General features: G+C 44.7%; 1 protein-coding gene across 1 annotated transcript; it reads left to right on the forward strand.

The window, feature by feature from the left end:
- Positions 1-1,733: 1,733 nt before the first annotated feature.
- On the forward strand, positions 1,734-16,407 carry CMAS (cytidine monophosphate N-acetylneuraminic acid synthetase). The gene is made up of 8 exons (XM_066634202.1): positions 1,734-1,961; positions 3,845-3,987; positions 4,866-5,021; positions 5,372-5,505; positions 6,637-6,731; positions 7,730-7,901; positions 12,476-12,629; positions 14,424-16,407. The coding sequence occupies exons 1-8, from the start codon at positions 1,771-1,773 to the stop codon at positions 14,615-14,617; spliced, it is 1,239 nt and encodes a 412-aa protein (XP_066490299.1). The 5' UTR covers positions 1,734-1,770; the 3' UTR covers positions 14,618-16,407.
- Positions 16,408-18,261: the final 1,854 nt, after the last annotated feature.

Here is an 18,261-nt window from a genome sequence, read left to right on the forward strand (position 1 = left end):
GAAGAAGTCCTGCACTTTATTTTTTTTTTTTTTTTTTTTTTTTTTTTTTGAGAAACATACATAACACAACTCCTTCCTGTGTGATAAGGCTGCCATCTGCTGGAAGTCAAAAACACTACAAAAGCAGCTGTGGACAGATCATTGGTTTGCCTCTCAAATTTTTCAGGGCAAAGTTTTGTTGCTGGTTGCGTTGTGGCTGCATCAGCACTGGAAAGCTGTATAGGATTGGGCCCTTAGTGGATTCACCCCCACCGGAAAGAATGATTTCTTCATTTTTCTGCAAGAGCTCAAAGCATACCTGCTTCGCCTGGCATTTGGGTGCTGAGTAGATATTGGTCCTCTGCACCTCTGAAATACTGCTATAGCTTGACTGCCTCCCTGTACTTATTTCTTCCCCAATGGCTCAGTAATATATGTTAGGTCTTGCTTTGTTTTTGTTTTAATGTTTCACTGTTTAATGTTAAAATTAATGTTTTTAATGCTTCTTACCTGTTATGATACTTTGAACATAATAAAGAACGTAGAACATTGTATGCCACCTTGAGCATTTGCTTCAGCATAGGAAAGGCTAAAATAAATAAAATAAAAATTTAGGCTCCAATGCTATCCATGCTTACCTGGGAGTAAGCCCCATTGACTGTAATGGGACTTACTTCTGAGTAGACATGCATAGGCTTGAACTGTTAGATGATCTAAGCGTTTGGGAAGGAGTGACATGAGAAGAAATTCACAGGGGGGCAGATCTGCTGGGAATTAATAAAGCCTCCATGTTAAGAGGCAGTATGCCGAATCTTTTCTGGAGAGCAAAGATGAGGAGAAAAGCTTCATGTCAATTTGTGGGCTTTCCAAAGTTATCCAGCTGGCAGCAGAAGTGTAACTAGAAGCCCTGGTGCCCGAGGCAGTGACATCAAGCTATCAGATGACATTGTGATGTCACTTCCAGGTGCTCCCTGGAGGAGGCGGTGGCACTGGTGGCTTCGCACCCAACAGGGAGACTCAACAGGGAGCCTCCACAGGAGAAGGAATGGGGGCACAAAGCCACCAGCGCCTCCTCTTCTAGGGAGAACGTGGAAGTGACTGCCTTACACATTGTGCTCCCCTCCAGCGTTGCGCCTGGGGGAGATGCCCCTTGAGCTTCACACTAGTTATATTTCTGGTTGGCGGTAGCTGCAGGAAACAGAATGCAGAATACAGTTGTAAACCGCAGCGTGATCAAGCAAGAGTCTGCTTGGTACTCAACCTTCTCTTAGAGCCAGGCATTTCTCACGAGGACATGCGGTGGGTGGGGAGGCAGGTGAGGCACAGCCTCCCCACCACTTTGAAAAGAGGGAGGCAGGTGAGGTTGAGCCTCCCCACCAGAGTCCTTTGAAAAGTGCTGCCGCCGTTGGAGGTGCCCAAACTTCCTCCCTCCTTGCTGTGTGTGGTTTGTGGATGCTTGAGTACCTCACAAGGCAGCAGCACTTTTCAAAGGACTCTGACTCACCTGCCTCTCCCTTTCTGAAGGACTCCGGTGGGGAGGCTCTGCCTCACCAGCCTTCCCACCCATCGCACGTCCCAGTTTCCCATAATTTCCTACCAGAGGAGAGCACAACTACCCCTCCCGACATTGGCCATTGAACTACAATTCCCAGAAGCCCTTGCAAGGCAGGCCGCCCAAAGCATCCCCGAAAACTACATCTCCCAAAATGCTCCAGGCGCACGCGCAATCGCAGACGGGGTCTGGACGTGGCCGGAAGGGAATGCTGGTGCCTGGTGTTCCCCCAGAACAGGATGGCTTCATCGGCTGCCGCTTCTTGCCGGTCGTCTGGAGACGCAGAACTGCAGCCCCGGCATATGGCCGCGGTAGTGCTAGCCCGCGGCGGCAGCAAAGGGATCCCGCTGAAGAATATTAAGCACCTGGCTGGCGTCCCTCTGATTGGCTGGGTGCTGAGGGCAGCCCTCGACTCGGGCGTCTTCCAGAGGTCTGCGCATGCGCGAGCGACTCTGCCCCCCCTTCTTTCCCAAGAAGAATGGTTCTTTTGTTCTCAGACAGAACTTCTGGCTTCCCTTTCGTGGTCATTGTGACTGGGTGCGGAGGCAGGTGAGGCAGAGCCTCCCCACTGGACTCCTTTGAAAAGTACCGCTGCCGTAGGAGGCACTGACAGCCCATGCACTCCACAGGGTCTGGGGTCCAGGGTCACACTCTGTGCCCAGGTTGTGGGTGCTTGTGTGCCTTCCATGGTGGCAGCGCTTTTAAAGTACTCGGGTGGGGAGGCTCTGCCTCACTTGCCTCACTGTGCTTGGGTTGTGGCTGCTGGGGTGCCTCCCACTGTGCTGGTGCTTTTTAAAGGACTTGGGGGTGGGAAGGCTCTGCCTCACTGTGTATGGGTTGTGTTTGCTTGGGCCCCTTGCACAGCGGCAGTGCTTTTCGAAGAACTCTGGTGGGGAGGCTCTGCCTAACCTGCCTCCCAGTCCACCGCATGTCCCTGGTGCCTTGTAGCTGCTTCCTGTGCTGGGGGAATAGTGTGCCAAGCGTTCTTTCTGCAGACAGTGAAGTAGTGAGAGAGAGGGTGCTTAGTGGCATCTCCCTGCAAAATCATGGTGTTATTTTTGGCTAAATGATTGCCAGGATCCACAGGTGCTTAAGAAGCATTCAGAGATGAGTGAATTGCAAAAGAAGTTTGAAATCATGATAGGGTAATTGTTTCTCAAGTTCTCAGGTCAAACCCGCTTTTTGTGAGAATTGAAAATGGTTCTTAAAATGCAGATGTGACAGTCCTTCTGGGTAATAGTCACTAGTTACTTACAAGCAATGAGTATAATCAGAGTACCATTTCAGATTGTGATCCTGTGTCCACTTAGAAGGAAGTTCCATTACATTCAGTGGAACTTGTGCCTAAGTAAATGTGTCATGAGTTGGGCTGAACATCTCTTTTTTTCCCCTTTGGTAACTTTTGAAAGACTAAAGAAGAGGTATTACAATATTTTAATTTGACATAGCAATCTCCATCCCCTTCCCTATCATCTCCCCCTGCTTCCGTTTACTTCTTCTTTTCCCTTCCTAGATTGAATCTTAGAATGCAAGACCTTGGGGGCAGAGACCTGTTCTGACATATGTTGTAAAGCCTCATGCATAGAAATGCTGCACCATGTAGGCTTTTGGTCTGATCTAGCAAGGCTCTTTTGATGTTAGATGATGATTCACTGTTTAGGAGCCTTCTGCCTCAGGTAGATCAAATGACCAGTTCCCTTAAAGCAGGGGTCTCCAAACCCCGGCCTGGGGACCAGATCCGGCCTGTGGCAAACCTCTGGTCCCCTGAAAGCCTCTGGCCCGCTCATCCAAATGTGATCTGAGCTGTGCTCCAATTGCGTTTGGAGGGTGTTCTGTGAGGGCCAGGGAGGGCCATATGAGGGCCAGGGAGGTCCCTCAGAATGCCTTCTAAAGGCCTAAAAGCATCACTTCCTGGTTTTCCTGAAAAACTAGAAGTGACATTTTTTGGACCTTGGGCTTTCTAATGTATTTATTTAAATTTTATATTTAAAATGTATTAATTTTTCCTTGAAACAGTACCAGATATTTGATGTGGCCCTCTGGCCGAAAAGTTTAGAGACCTCTGCCAAAAAGGATTAAGGCTGGGGTGTGGTGATTCAACTGTGAGTCTTTGGCTCAGCAGGATGATCACTGCCACCTCCTTCTTCAGGTATGCAGGTGTTACCAGGTGCTTTATGGTTACTATGTTCAAAAGTCTCCTTATGTAATGGTGGCTGTGGTGACCACTAAGTAACAATACACTCAGAAAACTGCTCTGATCCTCCTTATCTTCCCAGGTACTAATGTATGATACTGCCTTTTGTCTGTCAACAGTGTGTGGGTTTCCACAGACCACGATGAAATTGAGAAAGTGGCCAAGCAGTTTGGGGCACAAGTCCATCGAAGGAGTTCAGAAGTATCCAAAGACTCCTCTACCTCTCTGGATGCCATAATAGAGTTCCTTCAGTATCATGATGGTACAGCAGTGGCTTTTAATGGACCCAGTGTACAAGTGGGAAGTGGGTTTCTTGTAGGATTAGACCTGGATTGCGGCCTTAGTGAATTTTGGAGACAATTAGATTAGACCAAAATAGTCCCGAGACCAGCAGGTGCAGCTCAAAAACAATGACACTCCTCTTGTTTAGGGTGGTTTCATGTCATAGCATGTCATAGCAACAGACTTGAGTTTCCTGCTGAGTGAGTGATCCACAGCACCTGAAAAATGTTGGTTTCTTCATCCATGCTTCCCATAATTTGTAACCATAATTTGTAAAGCGGTCTTTAGGGTATGTTTGCTGCTGCTCACTTTACATTTCATGTGATCTGTTCCTTATTTATCATGGTTCTAGTCTTTATGGTTCTCACTATGGGCTTTCTGCTTCTGAGAGCATAAGTTGTAGTAGAGAATTTCAGGATGTTGGAAGATCATCCCTGCTATGCAGCAGTCTGAAGATGGCAATTCAGAAACTTCTCTTCTGATGAACTGTACGGTAGTTAAAGTACTTCTAGGAATGGATGCATAAGCTGTCATTTATCAGTTTGTGGCCGGGGCAAAAGATTTTGCATTGCAGCAAACCAACCGTTAGCAATGCAAAATATAGCAGATGTTTGGTTGTGTTTCTGTCCCTAACTGGAACATAGATCCCTAACTTGCTACTCTGTTGGTGAAAAAAATAGAATGATATTGCTGCTCTTTAGATTTTTTTTCCAACACAGATGCCTGTGGATTTTTGTCTTTTGTTTTAAATTTAATCTTGTAAAGTGCCACATACACTCCAAGTAACATTACATATTTTGCCTTAAGTGTCTGCCAAGTTGGTTCCTGAAGCTCTTGGTTTGTTTTTTTCTTCCTCAGAGGTTGATATCGTTGGAAATATTCAAGCAACCTCACCTTGTTTGCATCCCACCGACCTCATCAGAGTGGCCAAAATGATCAAGGAAGATGGCTTTGACTCTGTGTTTTCTGTTGTGAGGCGGCATCAGTTTAGATGGAGTGAAATCAAGAAAGGAGGTGGGGTGTTCTCAAGCTTTCAGCTACTTGCCAAGCACTCCTGTGACTATACACAAGCATGCTCTCTCGGTCTTTCTAGCTCAGTATGGACTGTAGCAGTAGCACTCTGAGGTCTTGGACAAAAATCTTTCCTGCCCTGTGGCCTGAAATCCTTGTAGCTGGAGACTGAGCCTTTCCTGTGGGTAAAGCATATGCTCTTTGTCCAAACAAGAGTGGCAAAAGTGCTTGCCCTCCCCCTTAAAAGATCAAGGCAGCAAAGCAGATTTCAGAAAAGCAAGAGGCTCTTTGAACCAAGCGGTGTTTAAGCAGGAAGCATTAACACTGCTTTTGTACCTTCTCTTTCCTGGCAGCGTGTGAAGTGACAGTGCCTCAGAATCTGAATCCTGCCAAACGCCCCCGGCGGCAGGACTGGGATGGAGAGCTCTATGAAAATGGGTCTTTTTACTTTGCCAAAAGGCATTTGATTGAAAAGGGGTATTTACAGGTTAGTGTTTATGTGAATTGGGCTTCTCTAAATGGACTCTCGTCTTGTCTGCTTCTGTCATGAGTTTCTAAGCTGGGCTTGAGATCTTCCTCTGGGGCTGCGATTCACTTGATGCAAATCATTGACCATGCTATTAAGCTACTGTAGTAGCTGGAGAGGACAAAGGATCGGGTTTTCCCTTTATTGATTTATTTGATAAGGAATTTGTACATTATCTGCTGAGGAAACCTGTTTACTCTGGAGGCCATCCTTGGCTTACATGGGACCCAAGTCAGATCTTCTACGTACCCCCATATGAACTAAGAATGTAGCCTGTGGCAGCATATGGAATGTGTAAGTCAGACTGCTGGTCTGGCTGGGCCATTATTGTTGAAGCAAACTGGGAGCAGCTGTCTACAGGGTGGCCACAAAATCTCTGCACAGGCTTAAATGGCTTCAGTTCCAAATCCACACAATCTCTTGCATAGGGAGTTGAGGCCACCTGGTAGAGATGTCAGGTTCTCTACCACTGAGCTGTGGTCTCTGAGCCTCTAATTCATCCAGAGGTCTACTGAGCCTTGCACAGGAAGATAAGGTACACAATGGTCTGCCACTGGTGTATGTTAGGCACTCTGGAGCAATGTGGAAGCTAAAACTTGGTGGCAGAGCCTGTACTCCAGGATCAGTCCCTAGCAAAGAGCAGGAGGCACAGGGCAGGATGCAAATATGATAAGTAACCACAAACCTTTCCTTTTTGAGAAGTTGAGGCAGACTTGGTTTCTTCTTTCCTTGAGAGATAAGAAATACCATTACTATGTCATATTTGTATGGTACTTTTCAGCGCTGAGAGTACTTGGCATTCATTTATTATGGTGTGACCCTTACAATGCTCTTGAAAGGTAGACTGAGAGAGAAAGTGGCCTACTTAAGGTTGCGCAGGGAGTTCATGGCAGAGGTGAGATTCACAGCAGATGCGTTCCTGATTCATATCTTAGCCCCACTGTTCTGCCCCAGCTCTCTGTTTGCTGGTGGAAGAAGAGCTGAATGATTGCGTGTATCTTGAAGGAAGCTTCTGTGCTACCACTACCACTGCTGTGCCCGTTCTCGTTCTCTCTAAGCAAAATCGACTGACACTTCTTTAATTCTATTTAGGGTGGGAAAATGGCCTACTATGAAATGCGTGCTGAACACAGTGTGGATATAGACGTCGATATTGATTGGCCTATTGCAGAGCAAAGAGTCCTGAGGTAAAAAGAAGACTGTTTTACTCAGTCAGCTGACTTGCTATTGTGAGATTTTTCTCCCTTTTTATAATTCCTGGGCATTGGTTTATCTTTATCTCCAGAAGTCAGTTAAACTTTAGTAAAACTGAGTGAAAAAGGAAAATGTTTCCTGGTCTGCAGCAGCACAGGCTGCAGATGAGGATTATTCCCCACCCTGCCGGCATGTAGGAAACAAGCATGGTGGCAATAATGGTTCAGTCTTCCCTCACTCAAATATTTTATGTGTGCGCCTCAAAAGCATAGCTGTATGTACAGTGGGCCCTTGATATCTGCAGGGGATCCATTCCAGGACTCCCAGTAGATACTGAATTCCATGCATAATGAAATCTGTGGGGGGAGGCACCACCACAATCATTACCTGAGGGCTGCATCCAACCTTCTGGAGGGCGCACATAGCCTCCTGGCCTCATCAGAAGCCTTCCAGATGCAACCAGAAGCCGCATCCAGTAGGTCCTCTGAGTCTTTCCAGCCACAGGCTTGGCATCTGCAATGCCCGCTGTTAAGTAGGGCTGACTATTTTTTTTTTCTTTTTACAGTAACTTTGTAAGATTTTTCATTATCTGCAATAACAAAGAATAGAAATAGAGTAGAATTAAAGTTATGGAAAATATGTGTCTTTGGTGTGGTGCAAGGAAAGGGATGAAAGGAAGCTACTTGCTTTTTGATTCACCCCCCTTGTTACGATCATGGGCCTTTGTAGAATCGCTGGATATTCAGCATTCTATTTTTAACCAGATAAGTTAGGCAAGAAGGAACAAGCTAGGATAAATCAGGAAGAGAACATGGACTTTGGGGCAACTGGAACATAAATCCAGACACAGCTTTACTATCTCAGTGAGAACTAAGACTGTATGCTTTCTCTCTGTTCCCCCCTCCCCTAGTCACATGTCCTACTTACATGGGCACAGCCCTTGCAAGCATTTTTATTCTCCTCTACAAGGTTGCTGCATCTGTATTTTTAGGTATGGTTATTTTGGGAAAGAGGCCTTGAAGGAGGTGAAGCTGCTAGTTTGCACTATTGACGGATGCCTCACTACTGGCCACATCTACGTCTCAGAAGATGAAAAAGAGATACTTTCTTATGATGTCAGAGATGCTGTTGGAATTAATCTGCTTCAGAAAAGAGGTGTTGAGGTATCATTTACTTCTGGCTGGGAGGTGTTGAGGTATCATTTACTTCTGGCTGGGCTGGATTTTCTGTCAGGACAACTGTCAGAATCTTGCCTTTCATGTTAGAATAGGTATATTTCTAGATTGGGAGCTATTTCTCCAGCCAGAGCAGTAGCCAAGGCATGGCATCATTTGCCCTTCCCCATATCTAGCAGAAAGAGAAGAAGGATTATGTCAGAGCGGTGAATATTGTAATACTTTCTTTAGTACTTATAGTGTCCAGAGCTTGATCCTTATGACAACTCTGTAATGCTATTTATCTGTCTTTCTGTCTCATCAACACCCGGTTGTAACCCCTGGACCTAGAAACATGAAATTCAGGGAGTATATTCATTCCATGACGTCAGCACCCACTAAGAAGGGATTTTCAGAAATTCGACCTCTAAGGCAGTGAAAAGGGGTCAAATGTGTTTTCACAGATTCCTCTTTATCTCTTAGGTTTGATGAGATATTGACTTGGTTTTTGCTTACAAAGGTTACCCACACAAATGCTTAAAAACATAATTCAGGATTTCACCCTAATCAACCCTTAAAGGAGCAAATCAAAATTCATGGATGAATATAGAACCCTTCCTATTACTTAGGCCTGGCTGGCTTTCCCCCGTGCTACTGCCTGAGAAAGGCCTGTAGTCTGCAGGCCTTAGCCCAGGCTGGCCGTTTTAACTTAGCCCAGGCTGGCCCTTTTAACTTAAAAGAGTTAAGTCCATATGGCAAGGTAGTAGCAGTAAAATAACAGGAAAAAAAAAACAGTGATTTTAGTGTTTACTCTGAATTGTAAAATGAAGTGTATTTCTGGCTCAGTACGAAGTTCTGCTACCCCAAGATTTTGACAAGTCTTTCTCCTGAGAACTGGTGCTATGCCAGCCCTTGCTCTGCTTATCCCTGTGTTCCAGTGAGAGGAGAGTTAGGGAGGTGCACTGGCTCGAGAGTTGTGTGGCGCAGTCTTGCTTCCCTCACAGGAGGCATTTTCTCTTGACTAGTTGCTGTAAATAACAGCTGAGGTTTCCTCAATTTAAGTCGGTATGGCAACTATTTCAATGTCAATGGGAACACTATTGTCCAAGTCACAGGAGGCAGAGCCTGCTTGTTCAGTTTCTCTCCTACCTCATGTATGACACTTGGCTAATGAGGTGCGTGAGCTCATCATGAGGCATGTGGTGGACAACTAGGAGGAGTTCTCCATCGTGTTTCATGACAGTGAGGAGGACAACTACACCAGTTCTGCTGAGTACCTCACTCACATGCCCCAGCCCTTTTGGTGGTTTGTGTGAACTGTTGGCAACTGGGCAACTGTTTGAGTTCATCTTTGAGGTTTACCGCAGTGGGGACCGCTGTTACCAAAAGGGCTGTTTTGTTTAGGGGAATTATTACACTGCCCTTATTGGAACATTAGGATCGTAGGCTGGATAACAAGACGGCGTAATGCAGAGAAATTTCCTTTTGCTTAGAGGAGAGTGAGAGAAAGATAACTTTCAATAAAAGATTATGGTTTATTACAGAAGAACAAAGGTAAACATAATGCACATGGAGAAATATATTTCTTGGTACCTAGCTTTCATGGTGGTTGCGTGTGAAGAGTATTTGGTGCAACCAAGGAAAACAGAAAATTAAGGGGGTTGTAGGGAAGGATTTTAGGGGTCCCTGCTATGCCAATCCGAAACAGGAGTGTACAGCTTCACTGCATCTTCTCAAGTTGGGAAATTTGTCTCTAGGCACTAGCTTCCAAAATGATTCTTACTCAGCACGGGTCTTGAGAAAAATGTCATTTTTAAGGGTTAATATTTCGTTTTCAAGAGATGGCTTGTTCAATGAGTAATTTTTACTGATAGCAGCTGCAGTTTCTTTAATGTCCACATCTACTTTGAATGGGTATGACAAGTACTCCACAACTGTTCCAATTTTTTGGAAGTCACAGAATCTATTTTCGAATTCCTGGATAACAGAACAGATTTCTGTCATATACTTCTCGTTCTGAAAAACAAAATTTGGATATTGTCCCAGATGGTCCTGCGTATTAGGAAAATGATCAAAAGTGTTGTTTGCAAGATCAGTCATCATTAGCTCAGATTTGCTCTTGTAGGATGAAACTGTACTCATCATCTTGCCAATGCATTGGTTTTTACCTTGTAGTTCAAGGTTCATATCACTTAGTTCGCCTGTAAAGTCAGCGAGAAATGCCAGATCACATAACCACTCCTCATCTTCCAACTCTGCTTGGTCATCTCCCCTCTCCTTCAAAAAACTTCTTATTTCATTCAGCAAATCATGAAATCTTTGCAGAAGTTTGTGCCTACTTAGCCACCTTATATCTGTGTGCAAAATGATTTCCGCTGCCCCTTCATCAAGAGTAAGATTGAAAAGCCATCTTTGGAGTGATCTTCCAAGAACTGAATTTACAATTTTGAAAGTGATGTCCTTGACATTCTTTGTATTGAGTCTCTTGCTTGCCAAAACTTGCTGGTGAATGATGCAGTGGTAAGAAAGGAAATCTGGGAAGCCCTCATGCTGTCTACAGAGGGCTATGAAACCGTTAACCTCACCTGTCATTGCTCTTGCTCCATCAGTAGTGATGGAAACAAGTCTATGCAATGGAAGATTATACTTTGTCACAAAAGAATGGAAAGAACTGAATATTTCCTGACCACTAGTTCTCCCTTTTAATAAATCATTCCAAGTAGTTCTTCTTTAACACTGAAGTCTTCAAAAACCATCCGGATAAAGACTAGTAACTGGGCTATGTCTTTTATTTCTGTAGATTCGTCCAGTTGGAGTGAGAAAGCAATACAATTTGAAACATCCTCCAACAATTGTTCAGTTGTGTCTCCACACATCTTTTCTATTCGCTGCGCGACAGTGTTTCTTGACAATTGTACATCTTGAATAGCAGCTATGATCTCTTTCTTATTTTTAAATCCTTCAGAAAGATTGTTAGCTGCTTCAAGAAGACAATCTTTTACAAATTCCCCTTCAGTGAAAGGTTTGCATTTCTTTGCGATCAGGTTGCTGACCTCGAAGGATGCTATGGTTACATTGACCGAATGTGACCTTGGTTTCGCCATCAACTGTTGCCGAGTAGCCAATTTCGATTTAAGTTCTTTGAGCTTCAGTTTACGAATTTCACTTTTGGTGGAAAATCAGCATCAAACTTATTGCTATGCAGAGCCTTTTAATGATGTTCCAGATTACTCTTTTTGGACAAGGATACTGGGGCATTACAAATTAGACAACAACACTTGTCTTTCACCATGATGAAAAAGTAGTCCATTTCCCATTCATCATGAAAGTGGTAGGTTTTGCTCTTCTTTGGAACACTCATCCTCGTTATACTGGGGTGGTTGGATGTAGGAAGGCCAAATCTGCTAAGTTAGTATAAACACTGGCTGAATCTGGTCCAAAACTGTCACTGTCCCAAAGTATTAAAGATCAACAGGAACTGAAGACCTCTGGATGATGTGCAATACAAGGACTGGAGATGCCAAAACCACACATGCAGTTCTAAAAATAAAAATAAGAATTCATCATACTGGCACCAATAATCAAATACCACCAAACAATCATCACAAAAACTCAAACACCTGTCCAGCAAACCCGATAAAATCAAATACTGCCAAACAAGTTCAAATACCACCACACGCGATTTAATAAATTCTGCACACAGTGTAGAATCAACGCAAAGGCAAGGTGAAATAAAATTGCAGTGTAGAATCAACGCAAAGGCTAGGCAAAATAAAATTGCAGAGGCAAGCAAAAGTCACAGTGGTTTGAACCAATTCGAAGGCAAGGCATAGGCAAGTTAAAACAAAATTGGAAAAGCCCGCCAAAATCACCAAACTCATGACACTTTGTTGTGTCTGCCTGAAAACGTTTAATGAAAGTGAACTATAAAGCGACCAACAACCAGCACATGACACAACTAATACGGTAAGTGTATTCAGTTAAATTATGATTTTGTTTGCTTTGTTTATTTGACTTGTTTTCTTTCTGCTAGGTATGAGAAAGGGCAAATATCTTCTGGTTACTGCACCTCAGAAAGCTTTGCCAGCTCTGTGCTCTCATGTCAGCGGCTATATGGAACCTCCATGTCCAGAAGCAGTATGCTGTTCAATAGGCTGCCACCTCACCTCCTAATTGTGGGCTTTCTGGAGGCTGTTGTGACAGGCAGGATATATGACTGGGTAGACCTTTGGGTCTGATCCAGCAGTCTCCTTTTCTATGCTCATATGTTAGATCAGATTCTGTAACCAGCACTGGTCCATTCATGAGGCCAACTGAGACAGTTGCTTCAGGCAGAGGAGAGTAGTGGGCTAGAGTGTCAGAAACTTTCTCTTCTTTTTCTAATCAAGGAAGTGGGAGGAGCAAAGGCTGGTACATCACCCAGTAATGGGGGAGAGCATTTGACACACCACCTCAAGTGCCAAGAAGGTCTTGGGCCAACCCTGTCTATAGGGCCACTTCCATTTCATTACCTTGTTCTTTGTGAAATTTTCCTTATGCCGACACCACACCAAACTGTTCTAATTGTATTTTGGTTTGAGCAGGTGCGGTTGGTCTCTGAGAGGCCTTGCTCATCGAAGACTCTCTCTGCTATGAAGTTGGGCTGTGTTGTGGAAGTCAGTGTGACTGACAAGCTGCATGTGGTTGAGAAATGGAGGAAGGAAATGGGATTATCCTGGAAAGAAGTGGCATATTTGGGTGAGGCCCTCTCCCCAAGTGAAACTGAGTTGCTTTCTTAATACAGTTGCCCTCATTTTATCCATTCTTGTGCAAATTCACCTATGTGATCTTGGAAAACAAAGAGGAAACAACAATTATTAAATAATGCGGGCAATTCTGCCTGCTATTCCAGTTACTAAATATATCCCCTGGAGTGAGCATGAGATGGGAGAATGAATCTGCTCTTCCCTCAGTCAGTTCCCACATGATTCTCGTAGTCTTTAAAGACCTCATGTATTATTTGGATTTAAGGGATTTTCCAGTAATTTGGAGTGTGTACAAGTTTCCCCTTATGCACTGACTTCAGAATCTAACCCTTGCATTAGATGTATGCCAACTGTGTTTCTATTCTTTCCTAAAAGCCTAATCGGTGTAGTTTTACAAATACTAAAGAAACAGCAAAATGATTAAAGCCAAAAACAAATGATTCTCATTTTAAAACAGCCACGGCAAATATATCGGAGTACAGTACTCTGAAAAGGCCTGCTGGCATAAAAAAGGCTGGGCACCAGGAGGAATGCCACCATCAGCTTCATGGGAAGCTGGCAAAACAAGAACTTCTACAGTGTGAGATTGAAAAATAAAATAATTAGATATATATTCAAGACACAGCACTATGATCCTATTAGCACAGCCAGCTAGCAAACTACTATTTCTAAGAACAGAATAAGCTACTCTCCTTTAAAATATGAAGTGCTGTTTTTTAAAAATTCATTTATTTAAAAGATTTATCCCCCCCCCCCAATAATAGGACACTATTACTTGCTGCTTAAGTACAGGTTGGTCCTTGGTATCTGTGGGGGTTCTGTTTCCAGACCCCCTGCAGATACCAAACTCACAGATATTGAGATCTGCAGGAAGTCCCTCAGAGGGCCGCTGGATGCAACCAGAAGTGCCTTCTGGTGACATCAGAGGTGTTCTGATGCCCGCAGAGTCCTCAGAAAGCCACTTCTGTTTGCTCTTCAGACTGGGAAATGGCTTTTCCCCCAGTATGCACAGCACCAATGGGGAGTCAAATCTGCAGATGCCAGATCCATGCCAGATCCACTGTCAATTTACTTACTTAGAATGCCAGATCCAGATGCCAGATCCACTGTCAATTTACTTACTTAGAACTGCATAAAAGGCAACCCAACCAAGGAGGTAATGGCAAATCTGCGGATGCCAGATCCATGGATACACTGTCAATTTACTTGCTTAGAACTGTATAAAAGGCAGCCCAAACAAGGAGGTAATGGCAAATTTCTGGTAAATGCTGATGAGACTAAGACTTGACAGAATGCCCTTGTCCCATCTTCCCCCACCCCCTTGAAGTCCACTCTTCCACAGACTATTATTGTTTGTATTAATGGAAGTTACTGGTGTTAATGTCAAAGAGCATATATCGAGCACTGCAAGAGCCAACTGAAGCACGTTCCATACTTCAACACCAATAGCATCAGTAGCAGCACATCATTTGGCTAGAACTCCAGTTGGCCCCTCTCCTTGTGCTTCTGCAGCAGTTAAATACCTCTCTGTTTTTGAAGCATTAGCAGATTGCTGCAAAGCTCTGGCTTGGAATCAGCTGACCCTTTGTTGTTGTTGATATGGTTGTTCGTTTGATACAGGCTTGGTTTTCACTTACTCTGGGTGCTTACAGCAATAAAGAATCTCAGAAATGGACTTGAGAATTGCCCAAGGCATTGTTGAACTTGTTACCTTGTACTGATAACATGTTTCCCCACCCCCTTCTTAGCCCTGATCTAATGTGTATTGATGTCTCTCTCACTATAGGAAATGAAGAATCTGATGTAGAGTGTCTGAAAAATGCTGGCATGAGTGCGGTCCCTGCTGATAGTTGCCCTGCTGCACAGAAGGCCGCAAGCTACATTTGCAAATGTAAGGGTGGCCGTGGCGCAATCCGGGAGTTTGGCGAGCACATATTCCTCCTAATGGAAAAGGTGAATTCGGCCGGAAAGAAACTGTGATGACAAAGCCTTTCAGCAGCTACCACTTGGCAGGAAGGAGTCCTAATTCATTCTGCTGGTTTCTCTGTTGTTACTCCCTCCTTGGTTTTGACATTTCAGGAATCCGAAGGGCATTGACAAGAAATTCATAAAACCCTGCATCTTCAGGCACTTAAACGAAATTGTTTAATTTTCAGTTGCAGTCAAACTAGCGTAAAAGCCCACAAATTGAGCTGATTCCGGTCAATGCTGCTTCACGGATCTTATGAAAAGGCTAAAACGTTTGCAGCATCAATGCTTGCCTCGCAGGGGCTTTTTTTTTGAAAACATGTTTTCATGTACAAAAATAGAACTAGGGACAAGCAGAACAGAATCATGGTAGGTGGGAGGGCAGGCTAATACAAATTATTGATTCAGTGAGACCATGTGACAGTGAAAGGAGTAGATCTGGTGAAAACAGTGGGAAAAAATCTTCTCCTAGTGGGTAGGAATAGGTAATCTCCACAATATGTTCCTGTCAGCTTCCAAGAATTTTGTGTCTGCAGCAGGTTCCCACAGTTGGAAGAGGCTTGATTCCACCATTACTCCAAATTGGACTTATGTGAAAGACTGACCCAGTTCATCAGGTGCTACTCCGGATCAGCTCTGATTGGCTGCTTACTTACTTACTTCTTATTCTTGTAATTTAGGATTTGCTGAAAAGGAATGCAACTTTCCTTCTCCTACATCATGGTCACAAAGCTCCTTCTTGGACTAGTTGTTGCAAACAGACTTCTGCAAACTGTACTACCTTAGACTGAAGGTGGGGGCTCACATGACCAAGTACTTCCGCATGACAAAACATTCCTAAACATATAAAATGAACATGCCAGGGAGAGGAGAGCTGGGGTTAACTCTTCTCCCTACCATTTAGCTTTGTATGTGCAGGGGTTTATTTATATGTGGGAGCATTCAGTTGCATGATCACCCCCCCACCACCACCACCACACCTGTAGCTTGAAGTGGCACAGCTCAGGCACAAGTCTTACCACCTTATCAGCTGTTTGTGAGAACTAGGTAAAACTATCTCGCAAATACACTTCATGCTTTATGGGACAAGCTGACTTGCTGGAGCTAGGGTGGCATTTGCATTGGTACGTAAGAAAGCCCTGCTGCATTGGACCATGAAGTCCAGCATTCCATCTCCCAGTGACCAACCAGATACCTCTGGGAAGTGAACAGGCAGGTTATGAATGTAATATCTCTCCCCAGCAAAGGCACAGTACAGCCTCCGTTAGTGGAACTGGGGATAGGGCTATCGCTCAGTGGTGGTGCATGCACTTTCAGTGCACAAGGTCCTGGGTTTGGTCCTTCATAGCATCTCCAAGTCAGGCTGAGACAGGCCTCCTATCTGAAACCTTGCAAGATGGTCCAAGGGTCTGACTTGATATAAGGCAGCTTTGGATCTATGTCCAGAAGAGTGTATATGTAGTTGCCTCAGATTTGTATATGGGGGTCATTAGCAATTGCCTTGGATTATTTGTGTGTGGAAGGCATTAGCATTGTTTGAGACCTGTATGGGGAAGGGGAGACATTTTTTCTTGCAGTGTCCCCGATTTTGTAGAGTCCCTTCACACTAAACTCCTAGGAGTAAAAAATGCTGACTTTCTAATGCTCAAGTGTTTTGAGTTATGTAGAATACTGTATCAGATACTTTTTATTGATTTGTCTTTATGATGTTTATGATTGCCAAGTTGTTATCTGCAGTCTTAAAAGAAATCATGGTCAAAATAGGGTTTATAGTGTTTTATCCAATAAAAAGGAAAAATCAACTTCATGCTGTTTCTTTCCAATCCTTAGAGCTGCGGTTTTCAAACTCTCTGGGAGTTTGAAACCTGCAGTGAGTCTTTGCAGGGGCGGGGGGGGGGCAGCAGGGGCAGGGGGAAGGCAGCGATGCGATCCCCAGGATCACGTCGTTCAGGGGGCTGCAGGGACTGGGATGCACTCACCAGTCCCTGCAGCAGCCATTCCTGTGTGCCATTCCTGCGCGAGTGCCTGCAGGGCGCCCCAGGTCAGGGAAAGGGAGAGTGGAGCGATCTGCTCTGCCTCCGCAGAGCCGCTCCCGCACACAGGGACGGCGGCTGCAGGGACTGGTGAGTGCACCCCAGTCCCTGCAGCCCCATCAGAAGGGCAAGTGGAGCGATCGCACTCCACTTCCGGTTTTGCGCTCCGCTTTCACTTTTCCTGACCTGGGGAGCCCTGCCGAAGGTTGCGCAGGGCTCCCCGCACCCCCAGGAGGCTGTGGGAGGCTTGGGCAAGTGCACCCAAGCCCCCCTGAGCGGCGCGATCCTGCGGATGGCGCAGCTGCCTTCCCCCGTCTCCTGGCTGCCCTCGCCCCTTAAGGGGGCAGAGGCCAGGACCCACTGGCTGGGGTGTCGCAACGCCCCACTTTGAATACCACTGCCTTAGAGACTTGAAAATAGTGGTGAGTGAGCTGCACTCTTTCATGTACACAGCATGTGACTTGTCCTCATTGTGTGTGTATGTGCATCTGCAACTCAGCTTCATATTCCTGGTGGCTGTTTGGGCATGTCGACTCGCAGTCGGAGTGTGATGTGCTGGATTTCAGGCTCCAGGGGATCAAATAGGGACTTCAGATTTTGATGCCCAGGCACCCTTGACGGAGCTACCATGAACTATGAACTGGTCTGCTGTGACACTTTCCCTTGTGCTCTTTGCTTCACTCAGGTACAGCTGTACTTGGTTTGATCTAACCACAGTTTGCAAATAGATTTAAGCCAGTAAACTGTGCTTTGAGCTTGTTTTTCAAACCAGGATCACACATTGTTCCAAACCAATGGTTTACAATCCTGGTTTGGAGGATTTGCACAAAACATGGATTGCCAGTTCAGAAGTAATGGCAAACCATGGTTGAATCCAATTAGGAAGTAACTAACTGAACTGGAGTAGACAAGCACAGTGTTCATTCCTATAACATCAGACCAGTGTGTTCTTGGAGTTATGTTAATATATTTGAAAATATATAATGCACACACACCTACTCCGCCTCTGGAAGGAACAGCAGTATTCTACATCAGCCTCTGTGCTTGGCAGGGAATATGAAGTCTCTGTATTGGCCAAACCTGGAGGAACCCGGCTTTGTGCCTTTGCCAGATCAGCAGAGTAGTAGCTCTCTCTGCCTCTATACTAAGCCTTAACTTCAAAGACCCTGAGTTGGGAAGGTGTAGATTTGGTTACTGTTCTGCATGGTCCCAGTCAGCTCCTACCAGTGAATATTTGTGAGTAAATGGGGTAGAAATTCAGTAAGTAAAATAAATAATGTTTGCAGATAGATTCAAGACCAATAATAGAAAACACTGCACAGAATATTGTTTACAAGAACATTATTATGCTCCTTTTCAGACAGAATACATAGGCACACACAAAAGTGATAGTTTCCCTCGTAACAATTTCACGGAGGATGGATTCTAGCAGTGGTTCATGCTTGCCAGATGGATTCAGGTGTAGGTAATGAACATCGGCCAAAAACAGCAGTTTTGAGAACTGCTGGTGTAAAATACTTTGGAGTTTTCTCACATTTTGACCACTAGGTGTCACCTTCCTTCTTCAAAGTCATCTAGATGACGGGATCATAAAACAGATGGAAGCGAGCCAAGTGGTTGAGT

Source organism: Tiliqua scincoides, chromosome 7, assembly GCF_035046505.1.
Source record: "Tiliqua scincoides isolate rTilSci1 chromosome 7, rTilSci1.hap2, whole genome shotgun sequence".
Classification (NCBI taxonomy): Eukaryota; Metazoa; Chordata; class Lepidosauria; order Squamata; family Scincidae; genus Tiliqua; species Tiliqua scincoides.